The 17,506-nt window shown below is 40.9% G+C and overlaps 3 protein-coding genes across 9 annotated transcripts; 2 read left to right on the top strand and 1 right to left on the bottom strand.

Moving 5' to 3' along the window:
• Window positions 1–467: 467 nt before the first annotated feature.
• gpr45 (G protein-coupled receptor 45) lies at window positions 468–5,220 on the top strand. Of its 5 annotated transcripts, XM_085136145.1 has the most exons (3): window positions 468–800; window positions 1,645–1,700; window positions 2,416–5,220. In XM_085136145.1, the coding sequence occupies exon 3, from the start codon at window positions 2,524–2,526 to the stop codon at window positions 3,682–3,684; it is 1,161 nt and encodes a 386-aa protein (XP_084992271.1). In that variant the 5' UTR covers window positions 468–800; window positions 1,645–1,700; window positions 2,416–2,523; the 3' UTR covers window positions 3,685–5,220. The 5 variants fall into 5 exon arrangements, with proteins under 5 accessions (XP_084992271.1, XP_084992272.1, XP_084992269.1 ...); XM_085136146.1 differs by lacking the exon at window positions 1,645–1,700 and having other exon boundaries at window positions 468–794; window positions 2,420–5,220; XM_085136143.1 differs by lacking the exon at window positions 1,645–1,700.
• Window positions 5,071–9,589, top strand: tslig2 (tRNA splicing ligase complex subunit 2). Of its 2 annotated transcripts, XM_085136150.1 has the most exons (5): window positions 5,071–5,220; window positions 5,401–5,564; window positions 6,153–6,402; window positions 6,583–6,680; window positions 6,991–9,589. In XM_085136150.1, the coding sequence occupies exons 1-4, from the start codon at window positions 5,110–5,112 to the stop codon at window positions 6,637–6,639; spliced, it is 582 nt and encodes a 193-aa protein (XP_084992276.1). In that variant the 5' UTR covers window positions 5,071–5,109; the 3' UTR covers window positions 6,640–6,680; window positions 6,991–9,589. The 2 variants fall into 2 exon arrangements, with proteins under 2 accessions (XP_084992276.1, XP_084992275.1); XM_085136149.1 differs by having other exon boundaries at window positions 6,583–9,589.
• Window positions 9,590–9,873: 284 nt separating this feature from the next.
• LOC146500479 (four and a half LIM domains protein 2) lies at window positions 9,874–14,533 on the bottom strand. 2 transcript variants are annotated; one of them, XM_085136148.1, is made up of 6 exons: window positions 14,425–14,533; window positions 12,100–12,267; window positions 11,846–12,020; window positions 10,963–11,132; window positions 10,630–10,816; window positions 9,874–10,538 (listed from the first exon to the last, which is right to left on the bottom strand). In XM_085136148.1, the coding sequence occupies exons 2-6, from the start codon at window positions 12,253–12,255 to the stop codon at window positions 10,387–10,389; spliced, it is 840 nt and encodes a 279-aa protein (XP_084992274.1). In that variant the 5' UTR covers window positions 12,256–12,267; window positions 14,425–14,533; the 3' UTR covers window positions 9,874–10,386. The 2 variants fall into 2 exon arrangements, with proteins under 2 accessions (XP_084992274.1, XP_084992273.1); XM_085136147.1 differs by having other exon boundaries at window positions 12,100–12,275; window positions 14,425–14,530.
• Between the last annotated feature and the right edge of the window lie 2,973 nt (window positions 14,534–17,506).

The following is a 17,506-nucleotide window of genomic DNA, read 5'->3' as shown; positions in this document are numbered from 1 at the left end:
ACTGGACACACATTACACCTACAGGCCATGCACGAAGCTCCCATCACACAGTTTCTGTGCTGATGTTAATGCAGTGGAGGTTTAGAACTTCTTCAGTAACCCTGGCTATTTTTATAAGCTCTGCCCTCAGCACCAACTCTATGGTGTGCCACTTTGTGACTGAGAAGCTTCCACTTTGCAGTAATATCACTCACAGTTGATTGTGGAATATCTAAGAGGGTTGGAAATTTTGTAAAGGCACTTTCCTGGTATAGCAGTGAGCTTTTCAAAACGACCCATTCTTTCACAAATATTTATAAAGGCAAACTGCATGGCTCAGGGCCTGACTCTATAGGAAACGCCTGTGGCACTGGGACTGATACACCGAAATCCAAAGATGAACAGGTGTAGATCGATACTTTTGAACATTAATGTATGTTATACTAATGTAAATCTTGGAAGTAAATAAATAACTATTACCGAGTTGTTGTTTTTTTAATCGTTCATTTCCTTCGGATATTCGGCACATCAGCAACTGCTCGATTCACACTATACCTACAGTTGACCGTGCAAATCGTAACAATAATAAGGATTAGGATGATAAGGATGGTCAATTTTGACACAATGCTCCTTTAAATGTGAGACCACCTGCTCCTCTGGCGTCAGCATCATCCGCAGGCGGCACGGTGGGGATCGATACGGCAGTGAAATGTTCAAAGTGGGATATTTTTGGAAGACCTCAGCAGGCACCGGAGGAGAGACACCGTCACCGAGCTGACTGGCTCGACGAGAGACGAGTACACAACCCGGTAATAGTCAAGGTAAGTCCCGTCAGCACCTGCAGATGTTCATTTATGGTTCATTGTGTAGGGCAGTGCGCAGAGAAAAACAGGGCGTTGTGTCTTTGGCGTGTAATATATGCAAAATTTAGCCTGTTGCGACGGGCCAGTGTGTGAAAGCTGTTACATGTTAAGGCAAGAACAGGCTGTACAGGGTCGGTGCAGGAGCCATGACAAGAAAAAAAAGAAAGAAATGAAGAAAGGGAGAATCAGCACATGGAGATGATGGCATGGTGTAAATCAGTAAATATCAGCTATGATCAGAGCAGCTGTAAATCACATGTACATCATAAGAGTTTTTAGAGTATTTAGATGCCTTAAGATTAGGCCACCCTGCAGATCTGCAGCTAGCAGTCAGCTCAGCAGCATAATTAAGATCACTGGTATTCAGTACAAGTGAAGGATTGAAATTGTTATTGTCTTAGTAAACAGGCTGATTTGTTTGTTCACTGCTGACACCAAACAGCTGTGATCTGGTTTTAAGACAGAGGCGAGCGGTCAGGGAGTCTTCTTCTCTGACTGTGAGGTTGCGTCTTGGGGAAAAAAAAGTCTTTCGGCGAATCATGTGATCCAGAAAATATTTTGTCGTAGACTCTTGTACAAGAGATGAGAGTAAGGGCTGCTTGTTGCCATGGAGCCGCTGACCTTGTTGCCGTGGCAACAGCCGGCAACACTATGCCACGACTTGTGTGTTTGTGCGTGTGCCAGAATGTAGCTACAGTCACTAAAAAGGCATATTTTCACTTTTCCTGTCTGTCTGGCTCCTATTTTATTTTAGGCTATTTTATCAACTATGCAGCATATTTACAATTTTGATGTGTAACAGGGACTCGAGACACAACTGAAGCCACACAGCTTTTTTCATCAAAGATATCCTGAGAGGTAAATACTCGGATAAATGTTAGCTTGGTTACACTTTGCTGATTGGATGCTGAAATCAGAGTAGGTAAGTAAGGCAACAAAGCATCGGGTAGTGGACCCTTAGGCCCAGGTGCTAGATACCTGTCCAGACTGGAGGGCTGCATGGGGGACGTGAATGCCACAGTGACCTCAAAACAGCCTTAACTCTAAATCTCTACACTCTGGTCCCTCGATCGGCAGCAGGAAGTAAAAACTGCGGCCCTCTTGAAGAAGGTTCTGTTTCATCACAAATGTGTCACCATCTGTAGCATTAACCAAGAGTGAGATTCTGCTAAGCTGACAGTTGACTACACCCTGGGTGATGTGTAAATGTGTGTATTTCTATTCATGTGTGAAGCAGCTTGGCTGTTAATCATCAACCTCAGTGAGGACCGTGAACGACACATCTCTGTCCCGTGTGGCTGTAACTCTTAGTGTGGTGTGTTTCTGGGTTGATCACATTTAGTGGACGTCATTCCTCCTCTCACTATTTCATGTTTACAGTTCTCACTGACTAATAGATCAGTTATTAGACTCCCTTTTTTTCTATTGTTTTTGGGCACATTTATCACAGCTTCTAAAGAGACCATCCATTAAAATCTCTGATTCATCCTACTAATGGGTTTGACTGTTTTTCTTTTTTATTCACAAATGCCTTATGTGAATGTTTTTTTTGTTTGTCTTTTTTTAATCACAGGTAGTCCCATGGAATCTCAACTGCTGCAGGACAGCTTTACCTTTGAACCACAGGCATAGCCGGAAATGTTCACCTTTTCTGATCTCATATCCCTGAATAATCGCTGCTATGGCTTTTTGTAATGAAAGCTTCATGGAGGAGTGTAACTGCATGGACCCGAACAGCGTAGAGGAAACGTCAGAAAGCCTCCCATCAGAAGCTACGACTCCTCTCATATCAGTCACTCTCCGTGTGACCCTGGCAGCCATAATGATCTTTATGATTACTATCGGTTTCCTCGGCAATGCGATCGTGTGTCTGATTGTTTACCAGAAACCTGCCATGCGTTCTGCTATCAATCTCCTGCTTGCCACTCTGGCCTTTTCAGACATCATGCTCTCTCTGCTCTGCATGCCCTTCACTGCAGTCACCGTGGCCACTGCAGACTGGAGCTTTGGGAGCGGTTTCTGCCGCGCCTCCATCATGCTGTACTGGCTGTTCGTCCTGGAGGGGGTGTCCATCCTCCTCATTATCAGCGTGGACCGTTTCCTGATCATTGTGCAGCGGCAGGACAAACTGACCCCGCACAGAGCTAAACTGTTGATCGCAGGTTCTTGGGTGCTGAGCCTGTGTGTGTCCCTGCCGTCAGTGGTTGGGTGGAGGGCGGGCGCGGCAGGTATCGGGGGCGCCTGGGCACCGCAGTGCGTGCTGGGATACAGCGAGTCCCTGGCAGACCGTGGATACACAGTCCTGTTGGCTGTAGCAGTTTTCTTTGTGCCATTTACTGTCATGCTGTACTCATACATGTGCATCCTCAACACGGTGCGCCGCAACACCCTGCGCATCCACAACCACACCACCGAGCATTCCTGTCTGCCAGCCCTAAATCAAGTCAGCAAAATGAGACTTACTGGACTGCAGCGGCCGCCTCAGGTCAAGGTGGACATGAGCTTCAAAACCCGAGCCTTCACCACCATCCTCATCCTCTTTGTTGGTTTCTCAGTGTGCTGGCTCCCTCACACGATCGTCAGCCTGCTGGCCGTGTTCAGCCGGCAGTTCTACTACAGCTCAGTCTTCTACCCCATCAGCATAGGCGCTCTGTGGCTCAGCTACCTGAAGACGGTCTTCAACCCCGTCATCTACTGCTGGAGGATCAGGAAGTTCAGGGAGGCCTGTCAGGAGTTCATTCCGAAAAGCTGCAGACTGTGTCCCAGAGTGCCGGGCAGGAGCCACAGAAGAGTGAGGCCCAGCAATATCTATGTTTGCAGTGAGACGCAGTCAGCTGTGTGACACAGGGAGGAAACCCAATGCAGTCTAATGTTTTTAACTTTTTGATAAGCTATGGGATGTTACTGAAGTTCCCTTTAATGTAATAAAGTTCTTGTGAACAAAAACATGTTACCACAAGAACAAATTGGTTTTAACTTTATTGAAACTGGAGCATTTACAGTCCCATGACTCCCTCCGTTTGGGGAAGGTCATGTGAAAATCACAATTGCTGACAACTGAACTGATCTGGTGGTGACAATCATTTGTCTGCTGTTTTAATAAAAAAAAGTCAAAGTGTTCATTCAGCTTCATGGCCACGCAAGCTTCTGAAATATACTGACATTTAAAAAAACATTTTTATATCTTCCATTTTTGCTTTATTTTTCTGTTTCCTGTGCTGTCCCTGAGCTGTCATTTTGTTGTTTCATTAGTCTGAAGCTGTACCGTTGATAATAATTATGTTGTCAGTTATGTGCTAAGATTCAGAAAAACAAAAACAAATTACAGTATTGATGTTTGGTGATGTTCTCAGATGAAAGTCAGACCACTGTTAAAAAGTGTTTGATGAAATTTGTGTAGAAACACAGCCCTCTGTCAGCTGGTTCATGAGTCTTAATGTTTCTGTTATAGAGGAATGAGTGTTAACTGCATTATCATGTCACATAAGATATGTAAATAAATATAGTTTTGGATTAAAGTTTCTTTGACTCTCTTCCTCTCTAACGATAAAACATGTGGAACGAGTAAGCTCATTACATTAAAAGAGCAAGCCCTGCACAAGGGCATTATTTGTTAAGGGCCACGACAGTGGTATAGTTTTTTTTATGTCATCCCTGTGTACCACCCCAGTGGATTACGCAAGTCAAGTGCAGATTTTCAGCTTGACTGCTGATGGAGGTAGCAGGATTAATTGCGAAGTAAACAGAACTATACTCTCTGCTGCAAAACTTATCATACAGATCAAATGCATAATGAACCAAAGCATACTGCAATCCAAATGTTTCCCATGGCAAAGAAATAGGATATTCTTCAAGTCAGTCAACTGATCTCAACCTCCCAGAGCATGCTTTAGGATTATGAAATGCAAAAAAAGTATTTTCATCCAAGAATTAAAAATAAGATCCACATGAGCCAAAAACAAAAACAGAACCAAACAAACCCCAAAAATAATGATGCTCATCAAGGTTATTATTGTTAACTAACACTAGACTAAAACTAGATATGAAAAGAATTAACTAAAATAAAAATAAGAAATAGACTTTTGAAAGTAATAAAAACGAACTGAAATGAAATAAAATTATAGAGGAAAATAACCACTACTAAAAAATACATACCAAATATGTAAACGGTTTTAAGTGTCTAAAGCCAGTAGGAGGCAGTAATATTCCTGTAATCTCAAGGATGCAAACTGTCGTATACCTCCAACAGCGAAGAAGAAAAGCAAACATGGCGACTTCCACGGGGCAAAATGGAAAGGCTGCTGGTACTTCCGATGCGGATCTCTTGCTTCACCCTGAGTTGTTGTCTCAGGACTTTATGAGGCTAGTTTTAAATGAGGTAAGTCGGTGTTTTAAAAGGAACTCTAGAAATGTGATTTGATGCGAGAATAAATGAAGAATGTGGAAATGTTAGCATGCAAGCTAACAAGCAGGACACATCTCTGGTTACTGTTTAAGTACTCTCAACTCGAGGCGCTGCTTGTGATTTTTAAAGTGGAGATATTTTTCTCTGAATCAGAAAAACGTGAGTACCAGAGACTGTGGGAGCAGGGACCAGCTCACAGAGCTCTACCTGCGGCATATCATCCCTCTGCCGCAGAGGACTTTACCCAACACCCGCTGGGGACGGAGGATGGAGAAGAGCCGAGGGAAGCAAACGCCGGTAGCTCACCGGTCAGACAAGTATGGGTCCACAGCTTCAGATATTTAGTACTTTCATGTGCAGTTTTAGGCTGTCTGCATATAAATAATTTGACTATGATGTTAGAATTTGGACCAAATAATTTGCCCAGTTCTATGAAAGGCGAAACGAATGTGTTAACACAGTAATTATTATTAATTAATTATTACTGTAATTTCACTGATCAGTCAACAGACGTAACAACTCTGTGAAAGGCCCCAGGACAGATGCACTATATTGCTAAAAGTACTTGCTCATCTGGCTTCACACATATATGAACTTAAGTGACATCCCATTCTTAAATCACTGGTTTTGATATGATGTTGGTGCACTTTTTTCAGCTTTAACAGTTTCTGTCCTGGTTGGAAGTCTTTCAGCAAGCTATAGGAATAAAAATGCATGTAAAACAACATATTCAAAAGTTTGTGAAACAGAAACAATAACTTTAATCCATGGAATATATATCAGTATCTGGAAAACACGTACAGACAAAGTCCAGGTGTAAATGTGGCAAAACAAAAGAAAACTGTAGCCTGTAATGTTAAAATAAGATTAATGCATTTCAGAAACTGATTAATATGTTTTTTCAGCTCCAGCAGTGACCACAGTAGAAAGAGGCCTCTGATTGTGTACGATGGGAGCTCCTCTCACTCTGGCCCACTGAAAGTGAAGAAACCAGAGGGAAGTATAGTGTCAATAGGAAGCAACGACAGGTTAAAACCTCCACCAGCAGCAAATCTTTCCAACCCCATCCGCAAACTCTCAGGCAACACATCTTCCTCTCCATCCAGTCAGCGCAGCAGTGACACAAAAAACCTCAAACGAGAAGCAAATACGTCGGTAGGAACTTCTCTCCTCACTTATTCATGCACAAAGAAAGTAATCCACAAGTGTTCATATTGTTTGTGTGTTTGGAGATATTCTAAAGAATCTGTAAGGACATTTATAATAAAAATCATTTTATTCTTAAAAAAGAAAAATATGCAGTTCATAATGCCTGTTTATCCTTCATCGTTTTAGGGGGCACTGAAGTCTCCGGAAGTGAAGAACAAGATCCAGCGTGTGACTTGGCCCTGATCTTTGGCCTCTTTTTCATACAGACCTGATGGGACCTCAAGGTCCGGCAGACAGACCACACCTTTCCCTGTCTGTAACCTGTGGTTGCCCACTACCTTAGGTGTCCCATCACAATTTTCCCAACTCATTTATCCACAGAACGAGGTGGAAACCCTTCTAGCTGTGGGTCAAAGCTGCTTAACTGTTGCCATTCAGTTATAAGAGCTTACAAACCGGGATGAAGTCACGAGCTTCCTTGATGTTTTCCAAAACCTCAAGTGCCCTTACCAGCATTAATCAGCAACTTGCATTAAGTCCCATCCAAAATGAGTGAGGTGAATTATTGCTCTTTTTATTCTGTTGCTGGTTTAGGTTAAAAGGCCCCGGGGTGATGAATGATGGCTGCGATGGCTGTGTTCTCAACTGGATGCTAAAGGATCTTATAACGTGATAACAATAGAAGTAAGCAAGAGGCAATGCAGACATGTTATAAGACAGATCTGTTTCTTTGGTGTATTGCAAATGAATATAGACAGATCATGGGGAGCATCACATTTTAGAAGTTGTGTGATCAATGACTTTTTATCATTTCTGTTATGAATTCAACTGAGATTTGCATTTGTTGAGCACTACAGTTTTCCAGGATTTTGAAATGTCACTCTGGTGTGAGATTTTACATATGCTGCACATAACGATGGGATAAATAAAAACAATATTGAACTTTATTATTAGTAGACCAGTAATTACTTGTTTATAAAAAGAGCATCGCAGAGAGGCCGAGTCTTTCAAAAGGACCACTTCTGTAAATACTGTTCCAAACATTTTGGGATGTTGTGCAAAAATGTAAATAAAAACAGAATGCAATGATTTGAAAATCTCATAAACCCATATTTTATTCACAACAACATAACAACATATAGAAAACATATCACATGTTTGACCTGGCAGCGTGCCATTTTAAGAAGAAAATAAAGTCATCATGAATTGGATGGCCTTAACACATCTCAAAAAGTTGGGGCAGGGCCACATTTACCACTGTGTAGCATCACCTCTTCTTTTAACAACAGTCCGTAAACACCTGGAAACTGAGGAGACCAGCTGCTGGACGTTTTGGGAGCGGACTTGTCCTGTTCGTGTCTGATAGAAGATTCTAGCTGTTCAACAGTCTTGGATCATCTTTGTTGTGTTTTTCGTGTTATGATGTGCCACATTTCTATAACATCAAAAATGCAGACTTTTGAGCACATGGATGAAGCTGGATGGTCCCTCTCTTCTTTAATCCAGATGATATAGCATCCATGTTTTCCGCCCCCAGAAATTCAAATTTCAGCTCGTCTGACTGGAGAACAGTTTCCACTTTTCTTGGCAGTTATAAATGAGCCTTGGCACAGAGATGACAGCTGTGTCTCTGGATCATTTTGACATAGGGCTTTTATTTTTTTATTTTTAAAGGTTAAGCATTAACCTGCACTTGTGGAGGCCACAGTGAACTGTGTTCACAGACAGTGATTTCTGAAAGTCTTCCTGAGCTTGTGCAGTGATCTGTGACAGAATCCTGCCTGTTTTCAGTGCAGTGCTGCCCGAGGGCACGAAGATCACAGGCATCCAATACTGAGTTTTCACCTTATTGGTGTGCACAGAGATTCTCTGAATATTCTGCTGATATTATGTACCGAGATAATGAGAAACTCTTCTCAATTTTACATTTAAGACCATTACTCTAAAATAGATTGATGAAAAATTTGTGAACACAATTCTTTGCAGAGTGGTGAACCTGTGCACAGCTTTACTTCTGAGAAATTCTGCCTCTCTATGATGCTCCTTTTTTTAATACCAGCTCATGTCACAATCTGTTACCAATTAACCCAATTAGCTGCAAACTAGTTCCAGTTGTATTTTTTAGTATGAGCTATTTTTCAGCCATTTGTGGCCCCATCACATGTCGCTGCCATTAAATTTGAATTAAGCAAGTATTTTTTATGAAATAATAGAATGTCTCCGTTTAAACATTTGATGTTTTCTATGTTTCATTGTGAATAAATTGTGGTTTAATTAAATTTCATAAAATTTGCAAATCGTTTCAGTCTGTTTTTATATTTTTTATAATTGTTGTTGTTTTGTTCTTCTTTTTTTTTAATCTAAAGATAATCTTCTCTTTATGAACAAATTAACACAAATTATTTAAACCAAAAATACAAGTTAAACAACACTATGCAAAGTTAAAAACAAAAAACAAAAAACAAGAAACAATGGATTAAAGTGAAATGAAATGCTCTCATGTGACAAGAAAAATGTAAATTTGAAGTCATACGGTATTTGAAAATCGTGTGGTAGGGGGACGGCCTGGCTTACTGACACCAAGAGCAAAGGCAGCAACTGTGCTGGCATAGGCTTACGTTAGTGAACATAGACTGAGCAACATCTGTAAAGGCATCAATAATGCTAAACAATACAGCATCACATACTTGCATCCAGAAGACTTTTCTGTGGAGGCCTCTTGCGTATTTTAGCCAACATTGCTAAGCCAACAGTGTAGCTTAGTAGGAAAAACGTCCAAAAATATGACCAAAGAAGACCTGAAATCTCAACCCAAGCAAGACTTTGAGAACTACAAGAATTTACCTCCTCATTTTCCAAACACTTACCTGTGGTGAGCGACACAGTGTTAAACATACCACTTAAAAACACAACAACCTGTTTTTCAATCGTTGATATGTCTTGCAAATTGTATTAACATTTTACAGTTTTCCAACTTTTAAGAAACCGGGTTGCAATTGAATACCAGTTTTTAATAATTCAGACACATAAAACGAGCTTGGGCAAAACCAAGAATGCAGAACTTTTGAAGTCTATTTACTGGAGAAAAGGAGAATTGACTTTGCAGTTACTGATGTGGAGTTCATTAAAACACACCGGATAATGTGCTTTGAATCAGTGTTTGTACAAAAGTGTTATAAAATAACAAATTAAATTTAAAAAAAAAAAAAAAAAAAAGGATGTTTATTGATTTAATTATGTAAGAAATTTTACGGGCTTTATGTGTCATGTTTGACATGGTGTTCAACTGGACATTAGAGTAAAACTGAATGAAATGATAAAAATCTTCCACCGAGCAATCTGTAGTGCTTTTCTGGAACATTTTTAATCTTTTCTTTTTGTAAGTTACCAATAAAAACATTTTGACTTTGCCATTTTTAATCTTTTTTGTTTTTTTTGTTTTGTTTTTTTGTTTTGTTTAGAAATCCTGAAATCATCTTATTTCATGCAGAATTTATTTATTTATATTTTTCATCTTTCATGCAATGTATTCATATTTATTCCTTTATACGAATAAATATGCATTTTTAATATTTAAGTGGTTAAACGTCACAAAAACTCTAATTACATGCACAAAGCAGTAATTACTATTATTCTGCAAAGCTGATAGTGTGCAGTAATATTGTAGATTTTCCTCAGAATTCTTCCTACAGTATCTACTTGGAAACATTTTCTCTTCATGAGCACAATACAGCAGATTCATGCCTACATTTATTGATTAGTAATTACTTTTTCTTTCCTCAAATAGTGAACATTTAACTTAAATGAACTCTCGTATCTCAAAGAACACTGTTAGTAGCTTGTATTTCATGTACATTCATAGTATTGCTTTGTAGTAACGATGTTATAGGTGTCATGCACTGTGCTCAAATAGAATTTATCAACTCTGCATCGTTCCCTGATCATAACGCGGTCATCCCGTCAGATGTAACGGTCATCACTCGGGCTGAATTAGATGTCTTTGCCGCACTCTGGGCACAGGATATCGTCGCGTTCGGTGAGAAAGCCACGGCCAACCAGGGACACGGAGCACTTCTTACAGTTGAAGCAGTCATTGTGCCACTGACGCTCCTCAAAGGAGATATACTTGCTGCCCCCAAGACCTGAGAATATCAAGTTGAAGTCAATACAACTGACAAACCTGTTATAAATGAGCCTTATTAGGTTCTGTTAACCCAGTAACCCAAAGATTACCGCTAATGGGGGTGGTGCATGAGGCACACTTCTTAGCATAAAGGTTGCAGAAGCAGTTGAGGCAGTAGGCAAAGTCGTCTCTGGAGGTAAACCTCTGTCCAGACAGCTGCTGCTTGCAGCTAGTGCAAAGGAAGCAGTCCTTGTGCCAGGGCTGGTCACGGTAGGTCACCCCGCCAGTGGTGATGGGCTATTTAGAGGGAACCGGGTTACTGCCACACTTTAGTGCCGTTACACATGCAACAATAACATGTAGTGTGAAAATGGAACTAATGGAGAGCTACTTTGAAAGTACATTTTACTCGATATCATTGTATGTAGCAGTGGATGTGCTACCTTCTTGCAGTGCACACAATGCATGGCAAACTGCTTCTCATAGCAGGGCACACAGAAGTTCTGGTTGTCCTTGGGGATGAAGCTCTTGGTGCCAATAGGCTGCTGGCATCGCTTGCAGGTGAAACAGGTCTCGTGCCAGCTGTTCCCCTTGTGCTCCATCTTTCTGGAGCCTTCAGAAAATAGTATGTTTACAACTAATGATTAAATTCAATTTTGGGTCAACATAGTATACATGTTCTAGTACTCCAAAGGCCTAACAAGGTATGGTTTTATTCTATAGTATGTGCCGCATGTCGCTCCATACCAATCACTGCTCAGGTTGAAGTGTATAGGAATAGGATACAAATACTTAGTAATTAGATGTTACTTTATTTCTACCTATTAATGTGTTTATACCCTATATTATTATAACTGTACTACAGCAATGTGGGCAAACAGGATTAATGGACATGTATCGTGCCCAGCTAATCAAATGAAAAAAAAGGTAACCTAGCACAAACAATATCAGTACTGTTTCGAACTTCTCAATCTAGTTCTATTACTTGGTTTAATTCAATTTTAGCTTTAGTTAAGTTACTCCACATTATCCTTATTTTTGTAGAGATCCTGAACTGAACAGGCAACCTTCAGACCTCTGAGGTGCTTTCCCACCCTCCGGGCTACAGCTCTGTTTTTCCAGCATAGAAAGTCAGCTATAACTCAGCCTACAATAGTAGATTTTATTCTCATTACAACTTTGATATAATATAATCTGCACCAACCAGTCTATATAGTGAGACAGAAGACTTTTTATTTATGCAATGATCCAATTTAAAATTGAGTGACAAATTAAGGTTTTAATTTTTCTAGCTACTCTGCTGATCTATTTCAGTTTTCTTCCTACCTGGCATGATGGTTTTCTTGCACTCATGGCACTTGGAGGAATACTCGTTGGAGTAGCACTCGGTGCAAAGGAGCTGCTCGTCCTTGGTAGAGAAGGGCTTGTCCACCAGGGAGCGCTTGCACTGGAAGCACTTAAAGCATTCCTCATGCCAGTGACGGTCCTTGTAGGAAAGATCCTGCAGAAAGAGCAGTACTCTTGTTCTTGTTCTCTACTTGTTCTTGTATGTATGCATTTCTTCATTTTATATCTCTTACCCTGGTGTTACAGCCAATAGGCTTCTTGCACTCCTCACAGGTGTTGGAGTACAGGCTTTCATAACATTTCACACAGTAGGGATTTTCCTCTCGCAGAACATACTTCTTCCCAAACAGGGACTCTTTGCAGTAGTGGCAGTCGTAGCGTTCTGTCATTTTGACCTAGCACTGCTCAGCTGAGAGAGAAAGAAACAAAAGAGCCTAAGGGTAATATTATATATACAGGATATGAACGCTTATATTAAGTACCATAGAAACTTTTGCCATTTTGCTTCCCTGCTCCAATTAATCCTTGGAGCGATGCTGGCAATCATCAGAGAGCCATTTCTTAGAAATCAAACTTCAAACAAATAGCGTTTTCTAGGACGCATTAGTAGACCTGTCACTTTACAAGTTGGGGAGTTTTTCCATGCATTTCCCTCTTTCATCTTCCTCTCCCATCTCTCAGGCGTCCTTCATTTTGTGACAGATGAGAAGGTGAGCGATGAGGCGGATATAAATAACTCCTATCAGTCCTGCTTAGAGACAGTCAACTTTTGCCCCGTTGCATACCAGCACACACTACGCCATTATACGCCGACCCATTTATCACCTCACCTCCAGCTGTCAGCGCCAGATCGCAGTATCCCTTGTCACTGTGTGCGCGCGTCCGTGCATAAGTGGGTTTAAACGACACTCGTAATAATGACTGTTCACAATCTGCAGCTGTTTGTGGTCTGCCTGTTGAGCTCTTGGCTATCCCACCTGTGCCTATACAGCTACTCTTGGTTAAACGAGGATAACATAAGCGATTTATTTGAGTATTTCTTTGTGGGTAACAGAGAAGATGCATGGCAAAAAAAAGGGTTGATGAAGTTCCATTCTCCAAGACAGAATTAAATACTACCCAAGCTCTCACCAAATAAAGCAGATCAAGACACAAAAAACCCTGCAAAAAACCCCTCCAGAAACCCCAAGCTTAAATTCATATTTCTGGTTTGAATTGAGCTGCTCTCTGTTGTCATCCCCATAATCTTATTGTTCTTCCCTTTGATCTATTTTTGATCACCGTAGATTCCCACCTAAGTGGTCCGTGAGTGATTTGCGATGCTCCCCACACTCAAAAGGTTAGTTTCTTTTATCTTGCTGAAGCTGAGATGTTTAATCTGCCCGTCCTTTCTGCTCTAAGCATTCTCAGCGCCCTCCCACATTCCCTCATTGTTTATCACTCCCACCATGACTCACCTAGCTTATATAAGGATTTATCTGACTCCTAAAAATAAAAAAAGGCTAATCTGAACTGCCGCAAATAAAAGCTCCAGCCATTCAGACATGCCATGCAGCTGTTTCCCAGCTTCTGGGGTCTCTTTGATGCTCCCCATCTGGGAGTCAACCTGAGCTACAGCCAGTTTACAGAAAAGTGAACTATTAAAAGGTTCTTGTGTCTAAACATGGTGTCTTGTAGAGAACTGCTTATTTTATAGTATTTTAATAAGATCTCTGCATGTATGGCATTATCTGCATGCACTGGAACATTTATATTTGGGTCTAAGAACGTTTAGTTAGAGTGAAACTGCAAAAAGGAATTGTGCGATTGCATCATAACGCCAAAAAAGATGGAGAAAAGCTTAAAATCGCAGCCTTTTACTCATCTTCACAGATGCTAGCCCACTTTAGTGTTCTACTCTCCTGACCTAACAGTCCTGAAGGATATCCTTTTCAGTCACATAGCAACCTTGTAAGTGGACAATGGAACTAAGTGTTACACAGAATTAAACATTAATTTGATCTTAACTTGATCTAATCTGATTTGCTGATCCCCCTTCAGGCAAACCCAATTAAAAATCTGAACCCTGCATCAATCATTTGTATTTCTATGAGAGAGAGCACAGTTTTTGTACAGTTTAGAAAAAGTGTGATCTAAAAACACCAAAATACTGTAAAGCCATAAAAAGCAACAGAAGTTATTAGGAAGTGGCTGGTTTTATAGTAGTAAAGTTAGGTTTACGTTTTAAAGAGAAGGGAGCAGAAAAGGTTCAAGATAACTAGCCTACCCATCACTGGATGATTTAAGGAAGAGCTTTTTACTAAATAAGGAATCCAGTCTGCATGAAACAGGCCGAAAGGAAAGTGAGGTGATGGAAGAGGTAGTTAAATAGTGACAATGCTCTGCAGGTGGAAGAAGGGAGAACAAGAGAAGGTGGGTGGGGAGGCAGATAGGAGGATGCCAGTGTGGTGGAGAATGGAAGACATGGTGAATGAAAACCAGTGAGGAGAATGGATAGGTGGAAGAATGGACAAGTGAATACATGGAGAGTGGAGCAGTTGAACAGAGTTGGTTCTTACCTTCCTGTCTGAGGAGTGTGTGCCTGTGTGGAGTCTGTGGCAGACTGAGGGAGCAGGCTCCGGGTGAGCTGTACTTACTCCTGATTGCTTTACTCCACCCATCAGGGGCTAATTGAAAATGGGGGAGGGATGATAGATGTGGGGGGAGGGGGGGGTTACAAAGGGGCAGGGATTCTTTTTTGAGATGATCTATAAATACAGCAGAGCTTCACAGAGATAAACCCGAGGCCCCATTTCACTCGCTCATTTTGTCCCCAGCTCAACCATGTGGCCTTTTAAGGTCACTCAGAAGTGTGATTCACGTGTTCACTCACTCGTGCTTCACTCTCTTCTTTCATTATTTTTGCTTCTCCCCAGAACAGTCATATCATATCATTCCTCCCTTTTCCACTCCTTGGAGAGAGTTATTCATCTTTCCTTGCTATTGTTTGTTTTCTTTCTGTTGCAGTTATCCATCATTACCACAACATTGCACTCTAATGCATATGCATACTATTGAGTAATGACACAATATTCCTGCAGCCTTCTATATATGATAGAAAGATGCCAAGGGTCAAATGTCAAAGATTTTTGTCCTGTGAGATTTGTTGCTACTCAAATGTCTCATCCGTTCCTGCCTCCCCATATTTCCCCTCACAGGGGGACTCCACATTCATTCCCAGCCCTCCCATTTGTTGGCTACAATATCCAGACTTGCTGATGACAGACACCCACTTGTTTTCTCAGAAATTTTTAGCACTATTTTCTGATGCTCTCTAATCCACACCGCGGCCCCCTCCGTCACCCCCACCCGCACCCCCAGGCGCTTCCCCACTCTTTCTTCTGTCATTCGACGTCTCCCTTTCTCTCTGAGGCAGGTTTTCCTGACCCTGTGGTCCCTGGACACTCTCCAGTGAGAAAATGCGTCAGCAATGCTCCACTAAGATTCTAGTGTTCTATTTTTAGCACGGCATAAAGAGTTTGGTGCTTAACAAAGTGTTAAATCAGTTTATGAGGGTGTTGTCTCTATGGTTTTAGCCACCATGTTTATCACAGTTGGGTTCAGCCATATCGCTGGCTATCCCATCACTTCAGTTAACAGGGATTTGTCTCATGAGATACTCTTTTAAAACAATATTAATGATTTGCTGTAATGACTTTGTGCAAAACTTGTCCTTTGCAGCACCAAGGGGATGACATTGTGGTTATGTCAACAACAATTTGAGGGTTTCCCATTAAATTTAGCCCTCATGTAAGTCATGCGATTCATTAATTTTTCATTGAAATCATCCTCACCACTTCTGCCTCAGTCATCAGTACTTCAAGTACAATACTTTAGTGCTGACCAGTGACTGGTAGATTTTAGGAAGTATACCGGTGTATTAATACTAAGGTGAAACAGTTTGTGTCGTAGCTTTAGGATCAGGAGATAGAGCGGATTGTTTACATCTGATGCATCCAACAGAGTGTTTGTGTGTGTTTGTGAACAATCGGTTAAAAGTGCTTAAGCATGAATGAATGGGTGAACCAAGTTTGTAGGAAAAAAGCTGTTTGAGTGCTCAAATTGATTAGAAAACCAGTACATTTAGCATTTAGCTTAACGTTTGGAAGCAAATCCCAATTTCTTGTAGCTGTGGCAACCAGTTCAACTGGGATATAAACAACAGCCTGGTTTATATCACTTTTGCCTTTTTACTACTTATAGAAATTGATCAACCATACTAATTCAATCACTCACAGGTGACCTGACGTGATCACGTTAGTTAGCAGCTGCCAAGCAATGGGCTAAAATGACCTGTTTTTAACCTTTGTGCACCTACAGCACCTTAAAAAAGCACTCTATTGTGTTATTTTCATGACACCAACATTTTATCAATATTTTAATAATTAAATAAAGATTTTACATCCCCAGCAAACTACTAGCAACAGGTTAAAAATGACCAATTTTTATACAAACAGGAATTCCTCTAGCATAGAAGTCACACCTACTTAAACATTTGCAAACATAGCACCCCCCACCTACTTCATGGTGGTGGCTAACCCCAATCCCAGTGTCCTCCCCCAGTGTAAAAGTGCATCCCGCCACCCCCTAAAAACGGATTAAGAACAGCTTCAGTAACACAACAAGGAATTGAGCCTCCAAACCTATTAAATGCAGATTAATCATTTAATAAGAACGATGGCTCTGATGCATCCTGAGAGCTCTAACCTGAGTTTACATGTTCTAGATATGCTTGTGGAAATTGCTGTTTCTCCCACCAATTATTTAAAATTTTAGCAGTAATTTTTCATTCTTTTGACTGTAGTAAACAGTAGCAGTGTTTTATGTATGCCAGACATGTTTGAAATGGGAAGCAGAGACAAACAGGAGGTTATGTTATTTGGACTAGTACTGTTAAATTGAAGTCAGAAGGCAGTTTGTCAGACAGAAGATCATATTGTACTACATCGGAAGAAAGACTGGGAAAAATTTGATTATTGTCACTGTAATAGACATGTGGCATCTTTTTATTTTTTTTTAAAAGGTGGTGTTTGAGGGAACTAAAGGGATTTAACCATGAAACATGAGCATAACTGAAAATGATATGTTCTTTGCTGCTCGTGTGTAAATTAAACTGATTCTATTTTATAATGCTTTAGTATTCAGGCATGGGAAACAATCAATTCAGTTCAGTTCAGTTCACTTAATTGGAGACATGAGGTCCAATAAAATATATAACTGTGCATATAATAAATATGACCAGTTGATAGGATGCCCAAGACTGCCCTAACGTGCCCTCAGTATTTGCTCCTTCTTTCCAGCATTTAGCTGAAACCTCCCTCTCCCTGCACTCTCTGGACTGAGGCCTCCACCTCAGCTGCTGAGGCCAAGGGGATAAAGGTGCAGCTGTCTGGGCACAGCAAGGCTATCGTGATGGTAAAGCCTGGTACTTACGTCTGCTGCAAATACAGCCATGTGGAAAGGTCAAACCAGGCACTCCCCATCGTCACTAGTGGACTGTTAATCATTAGTGCCAGAGCAACCAACTGGACTGGAATTTCTCTGGGTCATCCAAGATCCAATATGATCCTTTGGAAGAACTTCACTGCACTCCCTCTCAAA

This window comes from Neolamprologus multifasciatus, chromosome 16, assembly GCF_963576455.1.
Source record: "Neolamprologus multifasciatus chromosome 16, fNeoMul1.2, whole genome shotgun sequence".
NCBI lineage: Eukaryota > Metazoa > Chordata > Actinopteri > Cichliformes > Cichlidae > Neolamprologus > Neolamprologus multifasciatus.
The sequence above is the reverse complement of the archived record's forward strand: the minus strand, read 5'-3'. Positions and strand labels throughout refer to the sequence as shown.